The 21,805-nt window shown below is 46.2% G+C and overlaps 1 protein-coding gene across 1 annotated transcript in view; it reads left to right on the forward strand.

Moving 5' to 3' along the window:
- The window catches only part of LOC110529233 (MAM domain-containing glycosylphosphatidylinositol anchor protein 2), a 364,546-nt gene that overhangs the window by 233,298 nt on the left and 109,443 nt on the right, over positions 1–21,805 (forward strand). Inside the window, exon 10 of the mRNA XM_036985374.1 lies at positions 19,448–19,717. Coding sequence (XP_036841269.1) covers positions 19,448–19,717 — 270 coding nt within the window. The remainder of the gene's footprint in view (positions 1–19,447; positions 19,718–21,805) is intronic.

The raw sequence follows: 21,805 nt of genomic DNA on the forward strand, positions 1-21,805 counted from the left end.
CAGGACAGGAAAAGGGTCCAATTCACACACTTATCAAGAGAACTTCTGTGGTCATGTCTACTGCCTCTGATCTGGCAGAATCACTAAACACACATGCATCATTTGTAAATGATGTCTGAGTGTTGAAGTGTACCCCCGGCAATCTGTACATTTTAAAAACAAGAAAATGGTGCCATCTGCTTTGCTTAATATGAGGAATTTGAAATGATTTATACTTTTACTTTTGGTACTTAAGAATATTTTACCAATTCCATTTACTTTTGATACTTAGGTATATTTAGAACCAAATACTTTTAGACTTTTACTCAAGTAGTACTTTGCTGAGTGACTTTCACTTTTACTTGAGTAACCTTCTACTCAAGTATGACAATTGGGTACTTTTCCCACCACTGTGAATGCCTGCCTAGTCTGGCCCACTCCTGCACTCTCAGTGGACATGAACGGATGCAGCTCCTCTTCCCTCCATTCTTCTTCTCTCGGCCGAGATCAATTTACTCCTACCGGGAGCGATAGGTCATGATAATCCAGCCTGCCCTTCGCATCGTAAAGCAGTGACGGCGAGACTCCCGTTTGGTTTTAGGGTAGCACAATTAGATCTGGAATAGCAGCAAACAAGATAAACATGCGGGCACTAACTCAAAGGCCTGTCCAGAAGCTTTTTAGCATCCCTCCGCAATCAACTGCATTCGTGAAAATATCTGTTAGGCAGGCTTGCCTGTGCTTGCAGGAGAGGAAGTGTGCCATGTTGCTTCCCTTCATCAGGAAAACATGCAGGTAGAACAGAGATTAAACTACCCTAATAAGATTTGCCCATACCAAGGGAAATGTTGAATATAGTTCCTCTATGAGGATATGAATAAAGACAATATGTCCTCCGTCGGCATACAGTTACATAAAAGGTTCCATATATTAAAACAAAACGCTCTGATCTATCTCCAAAGCCATTTCGATAAGAATAATGTTCACCACGGAACACAAACTCACTGAGCTAATAAGATGGTAAATGGAACTATCCTCCTCCTGAATTAATCATCTTCCCTCCATATTATTACGTGAGTCACACCGACGGCTAATACGTTCAAATGACCTGTGCCAGTAACTGAATATAATCGGTGTCTCTATACCGTTTCCCCTGTTACATCCTAAGTGACTAAAGAAATAGTCTCTCAATGAAAAGTATTCCTCTGCCCTGAAGATCCATCTTCACTCAGAGTCAAAGTAAAACTAGAAACAACAACATGTTTCTTTTCCCTTGAGTAGCAGTAACCTTTGAACAACCAGTTCAATGGCATTTGAAGAAAACTCAGGCCACTTTCAGGGGTGAGGGAAAGAATATTCAGGGGAAAAAAAGGTGCTAAGTAGAACCACATGGTTCTTTGGTTTGTCTCCATATAGGGAACCCTTTTTGCTGCTAGCTAGAACCCTTTGCCTTGCAAAGAACCATTTTGGAACCCTTTTTCCTAAGGGTGTAGGGCTTAGGATGCCATTTGGGATACATCCTGAGGCTGCACAGACCTACTGGTCTAAAAGCTATGTTGAGTAGGTGTGTCCCCACGTTTCCATGGTGACCAGTAAAGGTGGATAAGGGTGGCTTTAAGAGGTTTTAGTGATACACTGATGGAGGTCTGACATGGATAGAGCTGAAGTGGATGGAGAGAGGAGGCCAGGAATCAGTCAAGTAAAGATTAGGACTACAATACATGTCTGAAGTCACCGCTTACACACACACACACACACACACACACACACACACGTTTAGGTTCAATGAGTGATATCTTGGCAGACAACTATATTCTTCGGCACCAACATCCCAAAGCAGTGTTTATAGTGAAGCCAGTTATTAGAGGTTAAGCATTGATAAATCAATCATCATATCAGTGTGTGTTTTCATGGCCCTTTTTACCAGTCACAGAGTACTAAATACACTGGCACAGCGCGGTTTCTCTGAACCCCAAAGAAACGAATGCGTCAGCTACTCACAAAGTATAGACTACCGATCGCTGTCCATGGTGCTGAAATTGTTACTTCTACGCGGCCGCCTATCGATAGACTATCAGATTATGTGGCGCTAGTGCTTGCAGTAGCCTATAGCTTTGCTTCAATGGATACATGTTTATTTTTATTTGGTGGTCATTTTATCCTACTGTTTATGTTTCACGAAGCTATAGGCTTACGGTGTCGCAATGCTGCTATTTAGAATGCTGACTGGCGACAATAACGTATTTACTTGTTCAATAATTCAATTGGGAAATTCAAACAGAATATACAACTGTCCTGTAGGCCTACCTCTCTCGCAGTTTAGATATAACGTTTGTGCTGTGTAAAACCAGTCTATTAATGGTAAATAATACAATCAGTCCAGCGTCAAAACAATAGCTTACTAGGGATTGTTTATATTATGCAGACAATGCAGTCTAGACTACTGGGCTAGCTATAGCTATATACCCTATACAGTATTTATCTGGAGGCTATTTATATTAGGCCTACACATTGGAACTCGGACTCCACGCAATCTGTCTCGTCACTTGTCTGCTTGCCAGTGTTTAGAGAAGGGGCGTCGCTCTCACGAGTGCTGCTTGGTCCCTGGCAGTTGTCAGCTTGGTTTTCTGGGAGTGGAGGACGAGGAGAAGGAGGGCTGGCACTCTAACTATAGAAACTATCACTAATTCTCGAGGGAGGAAGAGGAGGAGCAAGGCCACTGTCATTGTCGGGCCGGGCAGAGAAGGGCTCTGTCGGGACTGGAAGGCTGCTAGGGAAATAGCGTCCTAGCTTCCACCTGTGAAGGTGTTTCGTCAGTCGAGGACAAGGTGGTAGCTTTGCTGATGTGGTGAGGCAGGCTGCCACCGGCTCCGCTGAGAAATATGCGGCAGAATAGAAATTAGATGCATGAAAACTGTCTGACTCACCAACTACCCATGTAGGTTGGACATCACAAACACTTTGCTTGCTGTGTGTAGAAATTGAAAAGGAGGGTTACTGTCAAAATTGCAAATGTTTTTTTTTTAACACATGTGAGATGAGGGGCACATTTTTACAGACATGGGAGGAGAGGGTCATTGTTCTATAGGTACAGTACATAGTATGCATTGTATCCAGCTCGATTGTAATTGTTCTGTACTATTATTTCTGTTGTGTATTCAGTGTGGTTTCAAATACACAATATATACAAAAGTATGTGGACACCCCTTCAAATTAGTGGTTTCGGTTATTACAGCCACTGGTTGCTGACAGGTGTATAAAATCGAGCACACCGCATGCAATCTCCAAAGGCAAACATTGGCAGTAGAATTGCCTTACTGAAGAGCTCTGGGAATTTCAACGTGGCATTGTCATAGGATGCCACCTTTCCAACAAGTCAGTTAGTTAAATTTCTGCCCTGCTAGTAAATGTTTTTATTGTGAAGTGGAAACGTCTAGGAGCAACAATCACTCAGCCGCGAAGTGGTAGGCCACAAAAGCTTACAGAATGGGACCGGCGAGAGCTGACATGCGTAGTGCGAAAAAATCGCCTGTTCTCATTTACAACACCCACTACGAGGTTCCAAACTGCCTCTGAAAGCAATGTCAGCACAATAACTGTTCATCGGGAGCTTCGTGAAATGGGTTTTCATGACCAAGCATCTAGACAACTCTGTGCTTCCAACTTAGTGCCACAGTTTGTGGAAGGCCCTTTCCTGTTTAAGCATGACAATTGCCCCATGCACAAAGCGAGGTTCATACAGAAATGGTTTGTTGAGGTCGGTATGGAAGAACTTGACTGGCCTGCACAGAGCCCTGACCTCAACCCCATCGAACACCTTTGGGATGAATTAGAATGCTGACTGCGAGCCAGTTCTAATCGCCCACAATCATTAGAGAAGTGAAAAATTCTTCCTTAGTGGATGATTTTCTCAAAATCTAAAGGCACAATCTAGATTGGTGTCAGTGTCTTAAAAGTACAGTAGTTGAACATGTTATTATTCAAACCGTGTGAAAGTGAGAAACTGACACGTTTTCATTTTCACCAAAAACAACTTTGATTTGACAGCCTGCACATGCGCAGTTCAGTGCGAGACGACCGTTGGACCCGATGACGTGTTTCTGCGCATGATCTTAGCTAGGCAATGTCGCCATTACATCACCTACAAGTGTGAACAAAGATTTCTATTGGAGAAGCAGTTCCTGCCTATCTTTATACTGTACTGTCTTAGATGTTACTGTGGTACAGACACTTTCCCTCCCCATCTCTCTCTCCCTCTCCCTCTCCTTTCTTCCTTCTCTCTCTCTTGGCCTGTCTCCCGCCACATGAGAGCAACCCAAACCCTCTGAGATGTTTTTCTCGCCTGCGTTTCCAGACCCCAGCGTGAGCGAGGAAGAGAGCGAGCAGCAGCATGCCTTGGTGGCGTGCCATCTGCAAAGCCGTCGTGTTTAGTAACTCGATCAAGGGGCCGAGGTACAGTCCTCTGAAGCAAAGAGCATTAGAGGCGTGAAGGAAGGCGTCAAGCGGGGCCCAGTCGACAGCTTTGATATGTAAAAACCTGCATCTGTTTGCTGCTCGGCTAGCTGGTTGAGCCAGAAGGGGAGGTAGGGAAGGATTGGGAGGCCTCGTCTCGATGCCACATCCAGGAAATATGTGTTGGCTCTAATAGAAACGCAAAGCAAGGGCAGAAATCATATCTCCAGCTGTGAAACTCTAATGTTCTTATTAAAACTAACTCGGTGAATCCCTGAGTGTATGAAGAGAGGGATAGAGAGAGAAAAAAGAGAGAGGGATAAAGAGGTATCCTGGCTGGACGGTGGTGGCTGTCTGTCAGGATTAGAACAATTGAGTCCTCTCTCTCTCATTTCTCTCTCTCTCTCGCTCTCTCTCTCTCTCTCTCTCTCCCTCTCTCTCCTCTCAGCCCCTGAGCAGTGTAAACGCAGCTGCATGTCCCCATGCTGCTGTCTCTCACATCCTCTCCTCCCCACCACGTTACGCCGCTGCTATTGTGTGATTCTTGCCCCGAGCGGAGCAGCAGCTCTAACTGACATACATCAAAAGAGTGGGATAAAGAGACTGTTGTCGGAGAAAAATGCACGGAATTATACGATTATTGTTTTTAATTAATTTTCTTTTCTGCATCAATAAAGGCGAGTACGACAGCTCCCGGGGGCGACACTCTAATATGAATCACTATCACCCCCTAAACTAACGGCACACTTACTAACGCCAAATTAATCTCCACACATGACATTACATAACGAGGCCTAACTACAACACTACATTTGGGGCCTGAAATTTGAATATGACCATTTTTATAGAACAATATTGAATTGATCAGCCGCGTTGAACGAATGGCGTTGCGGCAGCAGCAAAGGTCAGCGACTGTGTTGGTTGTAAACATGAGGCTGGGATAAAGTAATCTCTTACGATTTTTATAGCTAAGCCAACATAGACCAGTGTTGTTTCCAATGGGAGCAAATTAATCGTAGTGGAGGTGGGCAGAGCCAAGCACGAGCTAGTGAGATCCTATTGGCGCTTTCTAGTATGTATTTGAATATTTCCATTAGGGACGGACTATTCTGTGAAGTGTGCGTGTACAATAACTCATTTCACCCTTGCACTCCTTCTAAACAACGCAATTTTAAAAAACTTTGTCAAAAGGTATAGTCTACAAAACACAGTCCGCTCTGTTTGTTACATGTTTCTAGTTTTGGAAACCAGGTTCTAGTGTTGGAAACAGAAAACTGAATGGAGATGAACATGTTTCATCGATGACAAAATTAGCAGAATGTTATCCAAAATCCATCTCTCCCACAGCCAGCCACAGGCTTCCTCTTATCACCATATTTGGTAGTGAATGGAAACACCAACCGGATGCTTCAGATTTATACATCCGAGTTGATGACGGAGGTAAATCCATTAGTGATTCTATGAAACTACCACATTGATTAGCATACATTTGATACTTTTTAGGTAATAGATTATCCCTCTCTATAGTCAGTGTGTAACGATTGTCGTCGGGAGAAGGAGAAGAGGACCAAAGTGCAGCGTTGTACATATTTATAATACTTTTAATAAAGATGAATACTCAAACAAAAACATCAAACCGACAATCGAACAGTTCTGCAAGGTGCAACAAAAACACTAAACAGAAAATAACTACCCACCACCCATAGTGAGAAAACAGGCTGCCTAAGTATGGTTCTCAATCAGAGACAACGATTGCCAGCTGCCTCTGATTGGGAACCATACCAGGCCAAACACATAGAAATAGAAAACATAGAACACAAAACATAGAATGCCCACCCCAACTCACGCCCTGAACAAACTAAAAGAGAGACATAAAAAAGGAACTATGGTCAGGATGTGACACAGTGGTGTAAAGTACTTAAGTAAAAATACTTTGAAGTACTACTTAAGTAGTTTTCTGGGGTATCTGTACTTTACTATTTATATTTTTGATAACTTATACTTTTACTTCACTACATTCCTAAAGAAAATCATGTGCTTTTTACGCCATACATTTTCCCTGACACCCAAACACCCTCGTTACATTTTCAATGCTTAGCAGGACAGGAAAATGGTCCAATTCACGCACTTCTCAAGAGAATATCCCTGGTCATCCCTACTGCCTTAGATCTGGCGGGCTCACTAAATACACGTGCTTCGCTTGTAAATTATGTCTGAGTGTTGAAATTGGCCATGGCTATCTGTAAATAAAAAATAAATAAAAATGGTGCTTAATATGAGGAATTTGAAATGGTTTATACTTTTACTCTTGATACTTAAGTATATTTTAGCAATTACGTTTACTTTTGATACGTAAGTATATTTAGAACCCAGTATTTTACTGGGTGACTTTCACTTTTACTTGAGTAACTTTCCATTAAGATATCTTTACTTTTACTCAAGTACGACAATTGGGTACTTTGCCCAGCACTGCTAAAAGTTGAATAACAATATGGTAATGCAGACCCTGCTGTTGGAAGTTCATTATTTCATTTATCTCTGGCCTTAGTGGAAGCAGCTAAGAGGGGTGCGTTCAAGCGACGCAGCATTGTCGTCTGCATTATTCAACAGTATGAAGACTCTTTATAAACAGTTCAATCGCATTCGTCATTAAATATGCCATCAGTTTGACTAGCTAATGACTGTTAGGTCCTGTATCAGAATGCAATATCAAAACACGATGGATTTCCAAAGGTGACACGCATAAGAACGCTTGAGTTCTCTTTAGGTAAAAGGTCTATATTTTCAGGTGTTGCCTGCGTGTTTCCCTGTAGGCTGTGGAAAGTCAATGCAGTGAGGAAACACGTGACACGTATGGTACTGTATTGGCTCATTGGCTTCGAACGGTGAGGAATAGACGTAAATCTGTGTTGTACCCATGTGGTGGTGGTGGGGGGAGATCCAATAGCACACCAGTTATACTGAGCAATGAGGGAGAGGCAACATCCATAGGATGGGGGGTGGGGAGAGAGGGAGGGAGAGCAAGATTGAGAGAGACAAGAATAGGCTGTTGGCTGTGCCACATGGGGAGAACTGGTGAACCTTGAACCCTAACACACAAAGGGAATGGAGTCTGCCTAACAACATAGCACATGGTTAAACACACATACACACACACACACACACACATCCAGCAGTGAGTGTGTCTGTGTGCCCGCTGGTTAGTGTCTACTTTGTGTCACTCCCTGATGGAAGCATCAGAAGTCTGAGTCGAGGGAAATTAAATCTGAATGATAAGCTTTTCCCTGAACCAGTGACATACAGTGTCCCTTACAACATGGATGCAAACACACACATACACACATACAAACACATACATCCATGTGTCCACTGGGTTTATGTACACTGCTCTACGTATTTATTTGCACATTTCTAAACTCAAAAACAGACATGTATAAAAATACACTCAAGTACTGTACATTCTGTACTGTCGCCTCACATGAAACATTTCATCTCAAATCCAAAATGCTGGGGTATAGAAAAATTTGAATCCCTGTGTTACGGTGCGTGAATGAGGACCCAAAAGCGAATTAACTTAAACAGAGCTTCTTTAATTACCAAACATAGGTAGGCTCAGACGGACCGGCAGATTCCGACAGGACAAGACAAGGTTACAGCAAACATGACGACAGTCTGGTTCAGGCATGAAACACAACAAACAAGAATCCGACAAGGACAGGAACAGGAACAGAGAGAGATATAGGGACCTAATCAGAGGGAAAAAGGGAACAGGTGGGAAAAGGGGTGACGAGGTGGTTAGGAGGAGACAAGGCACAGCTGGGGGAAAGAGGGGGAGAAAAGGTAACCTAACAACGACCAGCAGAGGGAGACAGGGTGAAGGGAAAGGACAGAGACAAGACACAACATGACAGTACATGACAGTACCCCCCCACTCACCGAGCGCCTCCTGGCGCACTCGAGGAGGAAACCTGGCGGCAACGGAGGAAATCCTCGATCAGCGCACGGTCCAGCACGTCCCGAGAGGGAACCCAACTCCTCTCCTCAGGACCGTACCCCTCCCAATCTACGAGGTACTGGTGACCACGGCCCCGAGGACGCATGTCCAAAATTCTACGGACCCTGTAGATGGGTGCGCCCTCGACAAGGATGGGGGGGGGGGGGGGGAAGACGAGCGGGGGCGCGAAGGACGGGCTTGATGCAGGAGACATGGAAGACCGGGTGGACGCGACGAAGGTATCGCGGAAGAAGAAGTCGAACTGCGACAGGATTAATGACCCGAGAAATACGGAACGGACCAATGAACCGCGGGGTCAACTTGCGAGAAGCCGTCTTAAGGGGAAGGTTCTGAGTGGAGAGCCAAACTCTCTGACCGCGACAATATCTAGGACTCTTAGTTCTACGCTTATTAGCAGCCCTCACAGTCTGCGTCCAATAACGGCAAAGTGCAGACCTGACCCTCTTCCAGGTGCGCTCGCAACGTTGGACAAAAGCCTGAGCGGAGGGGACGCTGGACTCGGCGAACTGAGATGAGAACAGCGGAGGCTGGTACCCGAGGCTACTCTGAAAAGGAGATAGCCCGGTCGCAGACGAAGGAAGCGAGTTGTGGGCGTATTCTGCCCAGGGGAGCTGTTCTGACCAAGACGCAGGGTTGCGAAAAGAAAGACTGCGTAAGATGCGACCAATAGTCTGATTGGCCCGTTCTGCTTGACCGTTAGACTGGGGGTGAAAGCCGGAAGAGAGACTGACGGAAGCCCCAATCAAACGGCAAAACTCCCTCCAAAATTGAGACGTGAATTGCGGACCTCTGTCCGAAACGACGTCTGACGGAAGGCCATGAATTCTGAAAACATTCTCGATGATGATTTGTGCCGTCTCTTTAGCAGAAGGAAGCTTAGCAAGGGGAATGAAATGAGCCGCCTTAGAGAACCTATCGACAACCGTAAGAATAACAGTCTTCCCCGCTGACGAAGGCAGTCCGGTGACAAAATCTAAGGCGATGTGAGACCACGGTCGAGAGGGAATAGGAAGCGGCCTGAGACGGCCGGCAGGAGGAGAGTTACCGGACTTAGTCTGCGCGCAGACCGAACAAGCAGCCACGAAACGACGCGTGTCATGCTCCCGGGTGGGCCACCAAAAACGCTGGCGAATGGAAGCAAGCGTACCCCGAACGCCAGGGTGGCCGGCTAACTTGGCAGAGTGAGCCCACTGAAGAACGGCCAGACGAGTAGGAACGGGAACGAAAAGAAGGTTCCTAGGACAAGCGCGCGGCGACGGAGTGTGAGTGAGCGCTTGCTTTACCTGCCTCTCAATTCCCCAGACAGTCAACCCGACAACACGCCCCTCAGGGAGAATCCCCTCGGGGTCAGTGGAGGCTACTGAAGAACTGAAGAGACGAGACAAAGCATCAGGCTTGGTGTTCTTAGAGCCCGGACGATAAGAAATCACGAACTCGAAACGAGCGAAAAACAGCGCCCAACGCGCCTGACGCGCATTAAGTCGTTTGGCAGAACGGATGTACTCAAGGTTCCTATGGTCAGTCCAAACGACAAAAGGAACGGTCGCCCCCTCCAACCACTGTCGCCATTCGCCTAGGGCTAACCGGATGGCGAGCAGTTCGCGGTTACCCACGTCATAGTTACGTTCCGACGGCGACAGGCGATGAGAAAAATACGCGCATGGGTGGACCTTGTCGTCAGAGAGGGAGCGCTGAGAAAGAATGGCTCCCACGCCCACCTCTGACGCGTCAACCTCGACAACGAACTGTCTAGAGACGTCAGGTGTAACAAGGATAGGAGCGGATGTAAAACGATTCTTGAGGAGATCAAAAGCTCCCTGGGCGGAAACGGACCACTTAAAGCACGTCTTGACAGAAGTAAGGGCTGTGAGAGGAGCTGCCACCTGACCGAAATTACGGATGAAACGACGATAGAAGTTCGCGAAGCCGAGAAAGCGCTGCAGCTCGACGCGTGACTTAGGGACGGGCCAATCAATGACAGCTTGGACCTTAGCGGGGTCCATCTTAATGCCTTCAGCGGAAATAACAGAACCGAGAAATGTGACGGAGGAGGCATGAAAAGTGCACTTCTCAGCCTTCACAAAAAGACAATTCTCTAAAAGGCGCTGGAGGACACGTCGAACGTGCTGAACATGAATCTGGAGTGACGGTGAAAAAATCAGGATATCGTCAAGGTAAACGAAAACAAAGATGTTCAGCATGTCTCTCAGGACATCATTGACTAATGCCTGAAAGATAGCTGGAGCGTTAGCGAGGCCGAAAGGAAGAACCCGGTATTCAAAGTGCCCTAACGGAGTGTTAAACGCCGTCTTCCACTCGTCCCCCTCCCTGATGCGCACGAGATGGTAAGCGTTACGAAGGTCCAACTTAGTGAAAAACCTGGCTCCCTGCAGGATCTCGAAGGCTGAAGACATAAGAGGAAGCGGATAACGATTCTTCACTGTTATGTCATTCAGCCCTCGATAATCTATGCAGGGGCGCAGAGACCCGTCCTTCTTCTTGACAAAAAAAAACCCCGCTCCGGCGGGAGAGGAGGAGGGGACTATGGTACCGGCGTCAAGAGCTACAGACAAATAATCTTCGAGAGCCTTACGTTCGGGAGCCGACAGAGAGTATAGTCTACCCCGGGGGGGGGGTGGTTCCCGGAAGGAGATCAATACTACAATCATACGACCGGTGTGGAGGAAGAGAGGTGGCCCTGGACCGACTGAACACCGTGCGCAGATCGTGATATTCCTCCGGCACCCCTGTCAAATCACCAGGCTCCTCCTGTGAAGAAGAGACAGAGGAAACAGGAGGGATAGCAGACATTAAACATTTCACATGACAAGAGACGTTCCAGGAGAGGATAGAATTACTAGACCAATTAATGGAAGGATTATGACAAACTAGCCAGGGATGGCCCAAAACAACAGGTGTAAAAGGTGAACGAAAAATTAAAAAAGAAATGGTTTCACTATGATTACCAGAAACAGTGAGGGTTAAAGGTAGCGTCTCACGCTGAATCCTGGGGAGAGGACTACCATCCAGGGCGAACAAGGCCGTGGGCTCCTTTAACTGTCTGAGAGGAATGTCATGTTCCCGAGCCCAGGTCTCGTCCATAAAACAGCCCTCCGCCCCAGAGTCTATTAAGGCACTGCAGGAAGCTGACGAACCGGTCCAGCGTAGATGGACCGACAAGGTAGTGCAGGATCTTGAAGGAGAGACAGGAGTAGTAGCGCTCACCAGTAGCCCTCCGCTTACTGATGAGCTCTGGCCTTTTACTGGACATGAAGTGACAAAATGACCAGCGGAACCGCAATAGAGACAGAGGCGGTTGGTGATTCTCCGTTCCCTCTCCTTAGTCGAGATGCGGATACCTCCCAGCTGCATGGGCTCAGCACCCGAGCCGGCAGAGGAAGATGGTAGTGATGCGGAGAGGGGGGCAACGGAGAACGCGAGCTCCTTTCCACGAGCTCGGTGACGAAGATCAACCCGTCGCTCAATGCGAATAGCGAGTTCAATCAAGGAATCCACGCTGGAAGGAACCTCCCGGGAGAGAATCTCATCCTTTACCTCTGCGCGGAGACCCTCCAGAAAACGAGCGAGCAAAGCCGGCTCGTTCCAGCCACTGGAGGCAGCAAGAGTGCGAAACTCAATAGAGTAGTCTGTTATGGATCGATTACCTTGACATAGGGAAGACAGGGCCCTGGAAGCCTCCTCCCCAAAAACAGATCGATCAAAAACCCGTATCATCTCCTCCTTAAAGTCCTGATACTGGTTAGTACACTCAGCCCTTGCCTCCCAGATTGCCGTGCCCCACTCACGAGCCCGTCCAATAAGGAGAGATATGACGTAGGCGACACGAGCAGTGCTCCTGGAGAAAGTGTAGGGCTGGAGAGAAAACACAATATCACACTGGGTGAGGAACGAGCGGCATTCAGTGGGCTCCCCAGAGTAACACGGCGGGTTCTTGATTCTGGGCTCCGGAGATTCGAAAGCCCTGGAAGTGGCCGGTGGATCGAGGCGGAGATGGTGAACCTGTTCTGTGAGGTTGGAGACTTGGGTGGCCAGGGTCTCAACGGCATGTCGAGCAGCAGACAATTCCTGCTCGTGTCTGCCTAGCATCGCTCCCTGGATCCCGACGGCTGAGTGGAGAGGATCCGAAGTCGCTGGGTCCATTCTTGGTCGGATTCTTCTGTTACGGTGCGTGAATGAGGACCCAAAAGCGAATTAACTTAAACAGAGCTTCTTTAATTACCAAACATAGGTAGGCTCAGACGGACCGGCAGATTCCGACAGGACAAGACAAGGTTACAGCAAACATGACGACAGTCTGGTTCAGGCATGAAACACAACAAACAAGAATCCGACAAGGACAGGAACAGGAACAGAGAGAGATATAGGGACCTAATCAGAGGGAAAAAGGGAACAGGTGGGAAAAGGGGTGACGAGGTGGTTAGGAGGAGACAAGGCACAGCTGGGGGAAAGAGGGGGAGAAAAGGTAACCTAACAACGACCAGCAGAGGGAGACAGGGTGAAGGGAAAGGACAGAGACAAGACACAACATGACAGTACATGACACCCTGTCCAAATAAATATGTAGGTGAGTGTATATTTATGATGTAGAGTGCATTCGGAAAGTATTCAGACCCTTTATCCTTCTGGAAGGTTCTCAAATCTCCGCAGAAGAACTCTGGAGCTCTGTCAGAGTGACCATCGGTTTCTTGGTCACCTCCTTGAACAAAGCCCTTCTCCCCCGATTGCTCAGTTTGGCCGGGCGGACAGCTCTAGGAAGAGTTTTGGTGGTTCCAAACTGCTTCCATTTAAGAAGGATGGAGGCCATTGTGTTCCTGGGGACATTCAATGCTGCAGACATTTTTTTGGTGCCCTTCCCCAGATCTGTGCCTCGACACAATCCAGTCTCGGAGCTCTACGGAAAAATCCTTTGACCTTTTGGCTTGGTTTTGGTCTGACATGCACTGTCATCTGTGGGACCTTATAGACAGTTGTGTGTCTTTCCAAATAATGTCCAATCAAATTAATTTCACCACAGGTGGACTCCAATCAAGTTGTAGAAATATCTCAAGGATAATCAATGGAAACAGGATGCACCTGAGCTCAATTTCTAGTCTCGTAGCAAAGGGTCTGAATACTTACGTAACTAGGATATATATATATATTTTTTGCAAACATTTCTAAAAACCTGTTTTCGCTTTGTCATTTATGGGGTATTGAGTGTAGATTGATGAGGATTTGTTTTTATTTAATACATTTTAGAATAAGGCTGTAACATATCAAAATGTGGAAAAAGGGAAGGGGTCTGAATACTGTATATCCTTATTCTAATGGAGCATGTTGCGGAGTCTATATGGGAATCTATAGGGAAATGACATCCAAACGCTGATGTTTTCCCCTTGTGAAACCGGTGACATTCACTATATATACAAAAGTATGTTTACACCCCTTCAAGTTAGAGGATTCGGCTATTTCAACCACACCCATTGCTGACAGGTGTATAAAATTGAGCACACAGCCATGCAAGCTCCATAGACAAACATTGGCAGTAGAATGGCCTTACTGAAGAGCTCAATGATTTTCAATGTGGCAACATCATAGGATGCCACCTTTCCAACAAGTCAGTTCATCAAATTTCTGCCCTGCTAGAGCTGCCCCAGTCAATTCCAATTGCGGTTATTGTGAATTGGAAACATCTAGGAGCAACAACGGCTCAGAAGTGAAGTGGTAGGCCACACAAGCTCACAGAATGGGACCGCAGAGTGCTGAAGCGCGTAGCACGTAAATATCGTCTGTCCCCGGTTGCAACCCTCAGGATGGAGTTCCAATCTGCCTCTGGAAGCAACGTCAGTACAAAAACTGTTCGTTGGGAGCTTCATGAAATGGGTTTCCATGGCCGAACAGCCGCACACAAGCCTAAGCTCACCATGCGCAATGCCAAGTATCGGCTGTAGTGGTGTAAAGCTCACTGCCGTTGGACTCTGGAGCAGTTGAAATGCGTTCTCTGGAGTGATGAATCACGCTTCACCATCTGGCAGTCCAACTGACAAATCTGCCCGAATGCATAGTGCTAACTGTAATGTTTGATGGAGGAGGAATAATGGTCTGCGGCTGCTTTTCATGGTTCTGGCCCCTTAGTTCCAGTGAAGGGAAATCTTAACGCTACAGCATATAGAATGACATTCTAGACTATTTTGTGCTTCCAACTTTGTGGCAACAGTTTGGGGAAGGCCCTTTCCTGTTTCAGCATGACAATGCCCCTGTTCACAAAGCGAGATCCATGCAGAAATGGTTTGTCGAGATCGGTATGGAAGAACACTCATTACAGTCACACACGCTACCCACTGACTGATGATGGATTACTACTGAGCTCCATGGTTAGTCCTCAAACCTGCGACACACACACACGCACGCATGCTAAATGACTAAAGTTTAAATGTACACACACGCACTCCAAACACACACCCACGCACACTCTCCCCAAAACAGGGACATTGCAGCAAGCCAGTCGCCCTCACTACCTTACCATCAACCCTTACTGTTACACGAAGCACACAGTTTACCAAACTGCGTTTCCACTGGAGAAATACTGGAGGGATAAGGCCGTAAAGCCTGTGTAGTTAAAAGACGTTCCCTTAAGTTTTTTTTCTTCAACTTGCCAAGGCTTCTGTATTTATTTGTCTTTCTGTGTGAAATTGAACTGCACTTACTGTAATTTGGTCTAGTGCCACTCAGCGAGTCTGAGGAGCATAGTGCCTGATTCGCAGTCGTTCCACACAAGCCTACAATTGTAATGTTATAAGTGGAGTTTCGGTTCAGACTCCAACCTTTCAGACGGTGCTAGTTGTTTCGCTTGGTAAAAGCACAGGCCTGCTTCAATGAAGGAAGGAGTGGTTTGCTGTTTCCTGTTTTCATTGAGCCAAGATAAAAAGGAGTCTCATCTGTACACACACACACACACACACACACACACACACAAACACACCCCTAACCTTAACCTTAAGCCTAACCTTAACCCCAAAACCTAACCCTAGCTCCTAACCCTTAACCTAACCATAACTCCTAAACCTAACCCTAACTACTAAACCTAATTCTAACGCTAACACTAATTCTAACCTTAACCCTAAGCCCCCTAGAAATGGCAATTGACCTTGTGGGGACTAACAAAATGTCCCCAGTTGGTCATATTTTTGTTTGTTTACTATTATTGTGGGGACGTATGGTCCCCATAAGTATAGTTAAAACACACACACACACACACACATAGTAACACCAGACTACATATGCTGCTCTATTCTTTTAACAACCACAATAAAATGTGTTCCCTCTTTTTCGTTCATATAATCCTTTGTGAGGTTATTATATTTACATTCGTACCTTGCAGGCAGCTAGTCCTTATCCTGGTTCTTTGTTTAATTTATCATATAAGTCATTCATTAAAACCTTGGTTCTGAGAGGCTAATGACCAGGGCTTGGGGGCACGCAAACCAAATGTCCTTTTGGATTACCATCTTCAGCCCTCATGTTGCTGTTTCAGCTCTCCCTTCCTCTACCTCTGACCCAGAGCAATTGCTACACACAACAGCAACACCACAGTAACAACACAGAAACACCAGCACAGCTGCTCTACTCTACACTGTGGCATATGCTAATTCTGGGCAATTAAGCCTCTTGTGTGTAATTCTCTTTTTCTCTCCTCTCTCTGTGTGTTGTTTTAAAACCCCACTGTGACTTCTGTCAAACATCTGTATAGAGAGCGTGAAGATTGTCAAGTCAGAGCATCATTAGGAGAGAATGTATTTAGTCAAAACCACACACACACTTGCTTACAACACCTCCCACACAAATGAACATACTTAACACACACACACGCCTCTCTCACCTCACGCACGCGCGCACACACACACACACACACACACACACACTCTGATTCTCTTTCTCACACACACACACTCTGATTCTCTTTCTCACACACACACACACATACACACACATACAGACACACACACACACACACACACACACACACTCTGTTTCTCTTTCTCACACACACACACACACACACACACACACACACACACACACACACACACACACACACACACACACACACACACACACACACACACTCTGTTTCTCTTTCTCACACACACATACACACACATACAGACACACACATACACACACACACACAGACACACACACACACACACACACACAGCTCTCCTGATTGGATTGTAATACCTACCAACCAGGGCCGTGGGCAGAATCAGACTCTTACCTTGAATGGATATGTCTGGGTGAATTATTAACATGAAGAGGTCTGGTCTGGTGGAAGAGGAGACGCAGCCTGTCTCATTCTCAAATAGATTATTCATTAATTCATATACTTCTCCCCATTTTGGAGATTCTTCAGATGCAGTTTGTCATCTCAGTCACCAGATTCAGATTACGCGTGACATATTCTGTTTTAGACATTTATAATAATTTATAATAATTTAATACTTTGTATTGATTTAATGAGTTGTTGTTATTCTTGGTTTCTCATCCATCAGTGAAGAGTATTGACATTACGATATGCTAATTATTGTCAGCTGGTTTCCTAAGTGTTTTTTGATACTCTTTAATTGAGTCAACTAAATCTAATTTTTTAACATAAATTGTGCTTTTAGCTGAAGTAACATCCAGTCCACTCTGTTACCTCAGTTTCCTCTTCCCCTTTCTCACTCTCTCTCTCAGTGTTTTTCTTTCTCTCTCTTTTGCTGTGCCTCTCTCTCTTTCTCTGTCACTTTTTATCTCTATATACAGTGGAGAGAAGTATGTGATACACTGCCAATTGTTCAGGTTGTCCTACTTACAAAGCATGTAGAGGTCTGTAATTTTTTATCATAGGTACACTTCAACTGTGAAACAAAAATCCAGAAAATCACATTGGATGATTTTTAAGTAATTAATTTGCATTTTATTGCACAACATAAGTATTTGATCACCTACCAACCAGAATTCCGGCTCTCACAGACCTGTTTGTTTTTCTTTAAGAAGCCCTCCTGTTCTCCACTCAATACCTGTATTAACTGCACCTGTTTGAACTCATTACCTGTATAAAAGACACCTGTCCAAACACTCAATCAAACAGACTCCAACCTCTCCACAATGGCCAAGACCAAGCAAGATCTCACCCCGTGGGGCATCAATAATCATGAGGAAGGTGAGGGATCAGCCCAGACCTACACGGCAGGACCTGGTCAATGACCTGAAGAGAGCTGGGACCACAGTCTCAAGGAAAACCATTAGTAACACACTACGCCGTCATGAATTAAAATCCTGCAGCGCACGCAAGGTCCCCCTGCTCAAGCCAGCGCATGTCGAGGCCCGTCTGAAGTTTGCCAATGACCATCTGGATGATCCAGAGGAGGAATGGGAGAAGGTCATGTGGTCTGATGTGACAAAAATAGAGCTTTTTGGTCTAAACTCCACTCGCTGTGTTTGGAGGAAGGAGAAGGATGAGTACAACCCCAAGAACACCATCCCAACTGTGAAGCATGGAGGTGGAAACATCATTCTTTGGGGATGCTTTTCTGCAAAAGGGACAGGACGACTACACCATATTGAGGGAAGGATGGATGGGGCCATGGATCGCGAGATCTTGGCCAACAACCTCCTTCCCTCAGTAAGAGCATTGAAGATGGGTCGTGGCTGGGTCTTCCAGCATGACAACAATCCGAAACACACAGCCAGGGCAACTAAGGAGTGGCTCCGTAAGAAGCATCTCAAGGTCCTGGAGTGGCCTAGCCAGTCTCCAGACCTGAACCCAATAGAAAATCTTTGGAGGGAGCTGAAAGTCAGTATTGCCCAGTGACAGCCCCGAAACCTGAAGGATCTGGAGGTCTGTATGGAGGAGTGGGCCAAAATCCCTGCTGCAGTGTGTGCAAACCTGGTCTAGAACTACAGGAAACGTATGATCTCTGTAATTGCAAACAAAGGTTTCTGTACCAAATATTAAGTTCTGCTTTTCTGATGTATCAAAATCTTATGTCATGCAATAAAATGCAAATTAATTACTTAAAAATCATACAATGTGATTATCTGGATTTTTGTTTTAGATTCTGTCTCTCACAGTTTACGTGTACCTATGATAAAAATTACAGACCTTTACATGCTTTGTAAGTAGGAAAACCTGCAAAATCGGCAGTGTATCAAATACTTGTTCTCCCCACTGTATCTCTCTCTCTCACACTTTATCCCTCACATACCTTCCATCTTTGGGTCTCGAAGTGTACTTTGAGGACGAGAGTACAAAGCTCCCTTGTGGAAAACTAGCTTTCCTCGAAGCGATCTTGAGTGGTTTGTGTCATTCCCGTACCCTCCCACAGTGATCTGAGTAAATGACACAGATATACCTCCCCCCTCTCTCGCTGTCTAGCTCTCCTAGGTCCCTGGTCTAACTCTGAGAGTTTTTCTCCTTTCCTTCCCAAGTGTCTCCTCTTCCGATCCATCTCTCTGTGTCCCTCCCAAACCCTTCTAAGTCTGATTCTCGAAAAGGTAGAATGAGAGATGGTACTGCACCTTCTAGCCCTGCACTGTTGCAAATAAAAGTTTTTGCTAACTTATTGGCAGTCAGTTACCTGTCGAAAAAGGTACAGTATGTTACTGTAAATTCCAAAGAAATGTTGGTTTAACTGTACATTACTATACACTTTGCAGTAATGTACTGTTAAACCAAAGTTTCTTTAAATGTAAAGTAATGCAACATACTGTTTCTTTTTTTTACAGTAACTTATAGTAACTTACAGTAACTTACAATTTACAGGATCTTTTTTACAGTGCAGTCTTTCTTCTTCCCCATCCAAGACCCTCCCACAGTGAAATAAAACATTAAATAAGACTACTTCTCTCAATCTCTCATCATTAACGCTCTTTCTTTTTCTTTCAGAGACCCTCTGTGATTCACCCTGGTTCACCCTAACCCTATACTAGTCTAACAGCTTCCTCTCTCCGCCCCAGACCCTCCGTCGGTGGAGCCTGTGTTGTTAGAGATGCGTCAGGGCCTGGGCCGGCCAGTGGCAATGAACTGCCGGGTCCTGCGTGCCCACCCTTCCCGGGTGTTGCGCTATGAGTGGCGGCTGGGGAACCGCCTGCTCCACGCTGGACATTTCGACCAGAGCGACGAGACAGAGTACACCGTCAAAAGCCTCAACCGCGAGGGCTGGGGGGAGTACACCTGTGATGTCAACAATGAGGCCGGGGCTGGGCGCTGCACCTTCCTGGTCACAGGTAAGGAATACTTGATGTTTTGAAATGCATTTGAATAAAGTTTAATTTGATGCTTCCTGTTCTCAGTTGCTGACATCACTCAATGTGGTTTGTAGCCCGGCATTCTGACTTTCCTTGTCCAGTGTCAGCATGCTAGTTATACTGAACAGAATTTAAATTGGCTATTTCACTACGTCTCAAAGCACTTCACATTTTATGAGGTATAACTTACATCTTTCCTTCACATTGAGTTAATGAAACCCACCCACCTGGGTAGCCGAGCAGCCATGCTGTGCCCCATCTCTGTAACAGAGTTCTGAAGCAGGATGAGGTTTCCCTATCCTCCATCATGGCAATTAAACTTCCCAGCGATGTATCCTTAATGGCTGAATGATGTCTGGAGCAAATTGAAACTTGCCTGTCAGACGGGTAGGTAGATACAGTACGTGTCCCATAAGGCAATTGATTGAAAAGGAGTAGGCGAGACGGGCGACAGCCTAATACAGATTGCCCATTTGAATGTGAAGAGATGTCTTGTATAAGATCCATGTCAGTCTTAACACTTACTTTTACACATCCCCTAGAGTGCGTCCCAAATGGCACCCTATTCCCTATAGAGTGCACTACTTTCTACGGGTCCTGGTCAAAAGTAGTATACCATGTATTGAATAGGGTGCCATTTGGGATGTGGCTTTCTAGATTACTAATGACAGCTCGCACTATGCAGGAAGGACCCGATGCTTCATACAGGAAACAGATTTGTTAGGCAATTCATTGTTATTCCCCTCCGGCTATGTATTTTTAGATTGCCATGCTAAAGTGTTTGTGGTGGAGCGCATGAAAATAGCAGGAGGAGCAGTCAGTGGCCGTGTCATCGCTCACACAGAGGGTTTGTGTTTTATGACAGGGCCAGATTAGTTTGGAGCGGCAGAGAGAGAGAAAGAAAGAGAGAGAGAGAGAGAGAGAGAGAGAGAGAGAGAGAGAAAGAGAGAGAGAGAGAGAGAGAGAGACAGATGGAGAAACACAGGTTGAGGAAAGAAGAACGAGTGAAATAGACAGTGCCAGGGGACAGTGGCATAAGTGGCAGAGGATCAAAGTGACAAATACGATTTCGTCCTGAACCGCTCTGTTCCTGATGGGAGGTCTGGGAGGCAGAAACCTTTGCCATGATCCTGCGGCTCACTCGTTCTCTCTCTCTCTCTCTCTCTCTCGCTCTCTCTCTCTCTCTCTCTCTCTCTCTCTCTCTCTCTCTCTCTCTCTATGTGTGTGTGTGTCTCTCTGTCCCTCCCTCCGTCTGGTAGAGATGGACAGTGTCTGGTCTGTGAGTCATATATCAGTCCAGCCCCTGAGGAGAAGGTAGAGTGGAGGAGGAGAGAAGATCATCCCCTCCGGCCGTTTGCTTTTCTCAGCGGGTCTCATGTGCCATCGGTCACCTGCCACCTTCCTTCCCTCGCTCTCTACTTCCACCCCTCCTGTCCTACTTTCCTCCCTCCATCATCTCTACAGCAATCCCTCCATCCCAGTTCACACAGATTCTTACCATTCATCCCTCCCTCTAGCCCTCCATCCATCCATCCTCTACCAAATTCTCCTGCCATCCATCTCTCCCTTGAGCCATTTATCCCTTGAGCCATCTATCCCTCCCCATGTCACTCCCTCCACCTCTCCCTTCTCCAGCCATCCCTACAGCCCTCCTTCCATCTCTCTATCCTCCCTCTCCCTTCATTCCTCCATCCCTCTCTCACTCCATCCCTCCAGCCCTCCCTCCATCCCAGTGCTCCAGATTTCTACCATCTGGATGTGTCTGCTGCCAAAGGTACGGCAGCTCAGTTAGTTAGCGGCCCCCGGGGACCTGGAGGGAGCCCAGTGCTGAAAATCAACATTGGGCTCCAATGTACCCTATCCTTCCCTTTATTCCCTCACTTAACCACCCCCTCCTCCTCCCATCCTAAAACATGAGCTCTTCCAATGCACCGAGCCTCACCTAATCACCCCTACCACCATCACCATCTGAAAAGATGAGGCTATTCCGATCCCTGAGTGTGTCTGCAACGGTGGCCAGACATAATGGCATTTTTTGTTCTTATTAACAGCATATCGTTCTGACTG

Source organism: Oncorhynchus mykiss, chromosome 8, assembly GCF_013265735.2.
Source record: "Oncorhynchus mykiss isolate Arlee chromosome 8, USDA_OmykA_1.1, whole genome shotgun sequence".
NCBI classification, from domain to species: domain Eukaryota; kingdom Metazoa; phylum Chordata; class Actinopteri; order Salmoniformes; family Salmonidae; genus Oncorhynchus; species Oncorhynchus mykiss.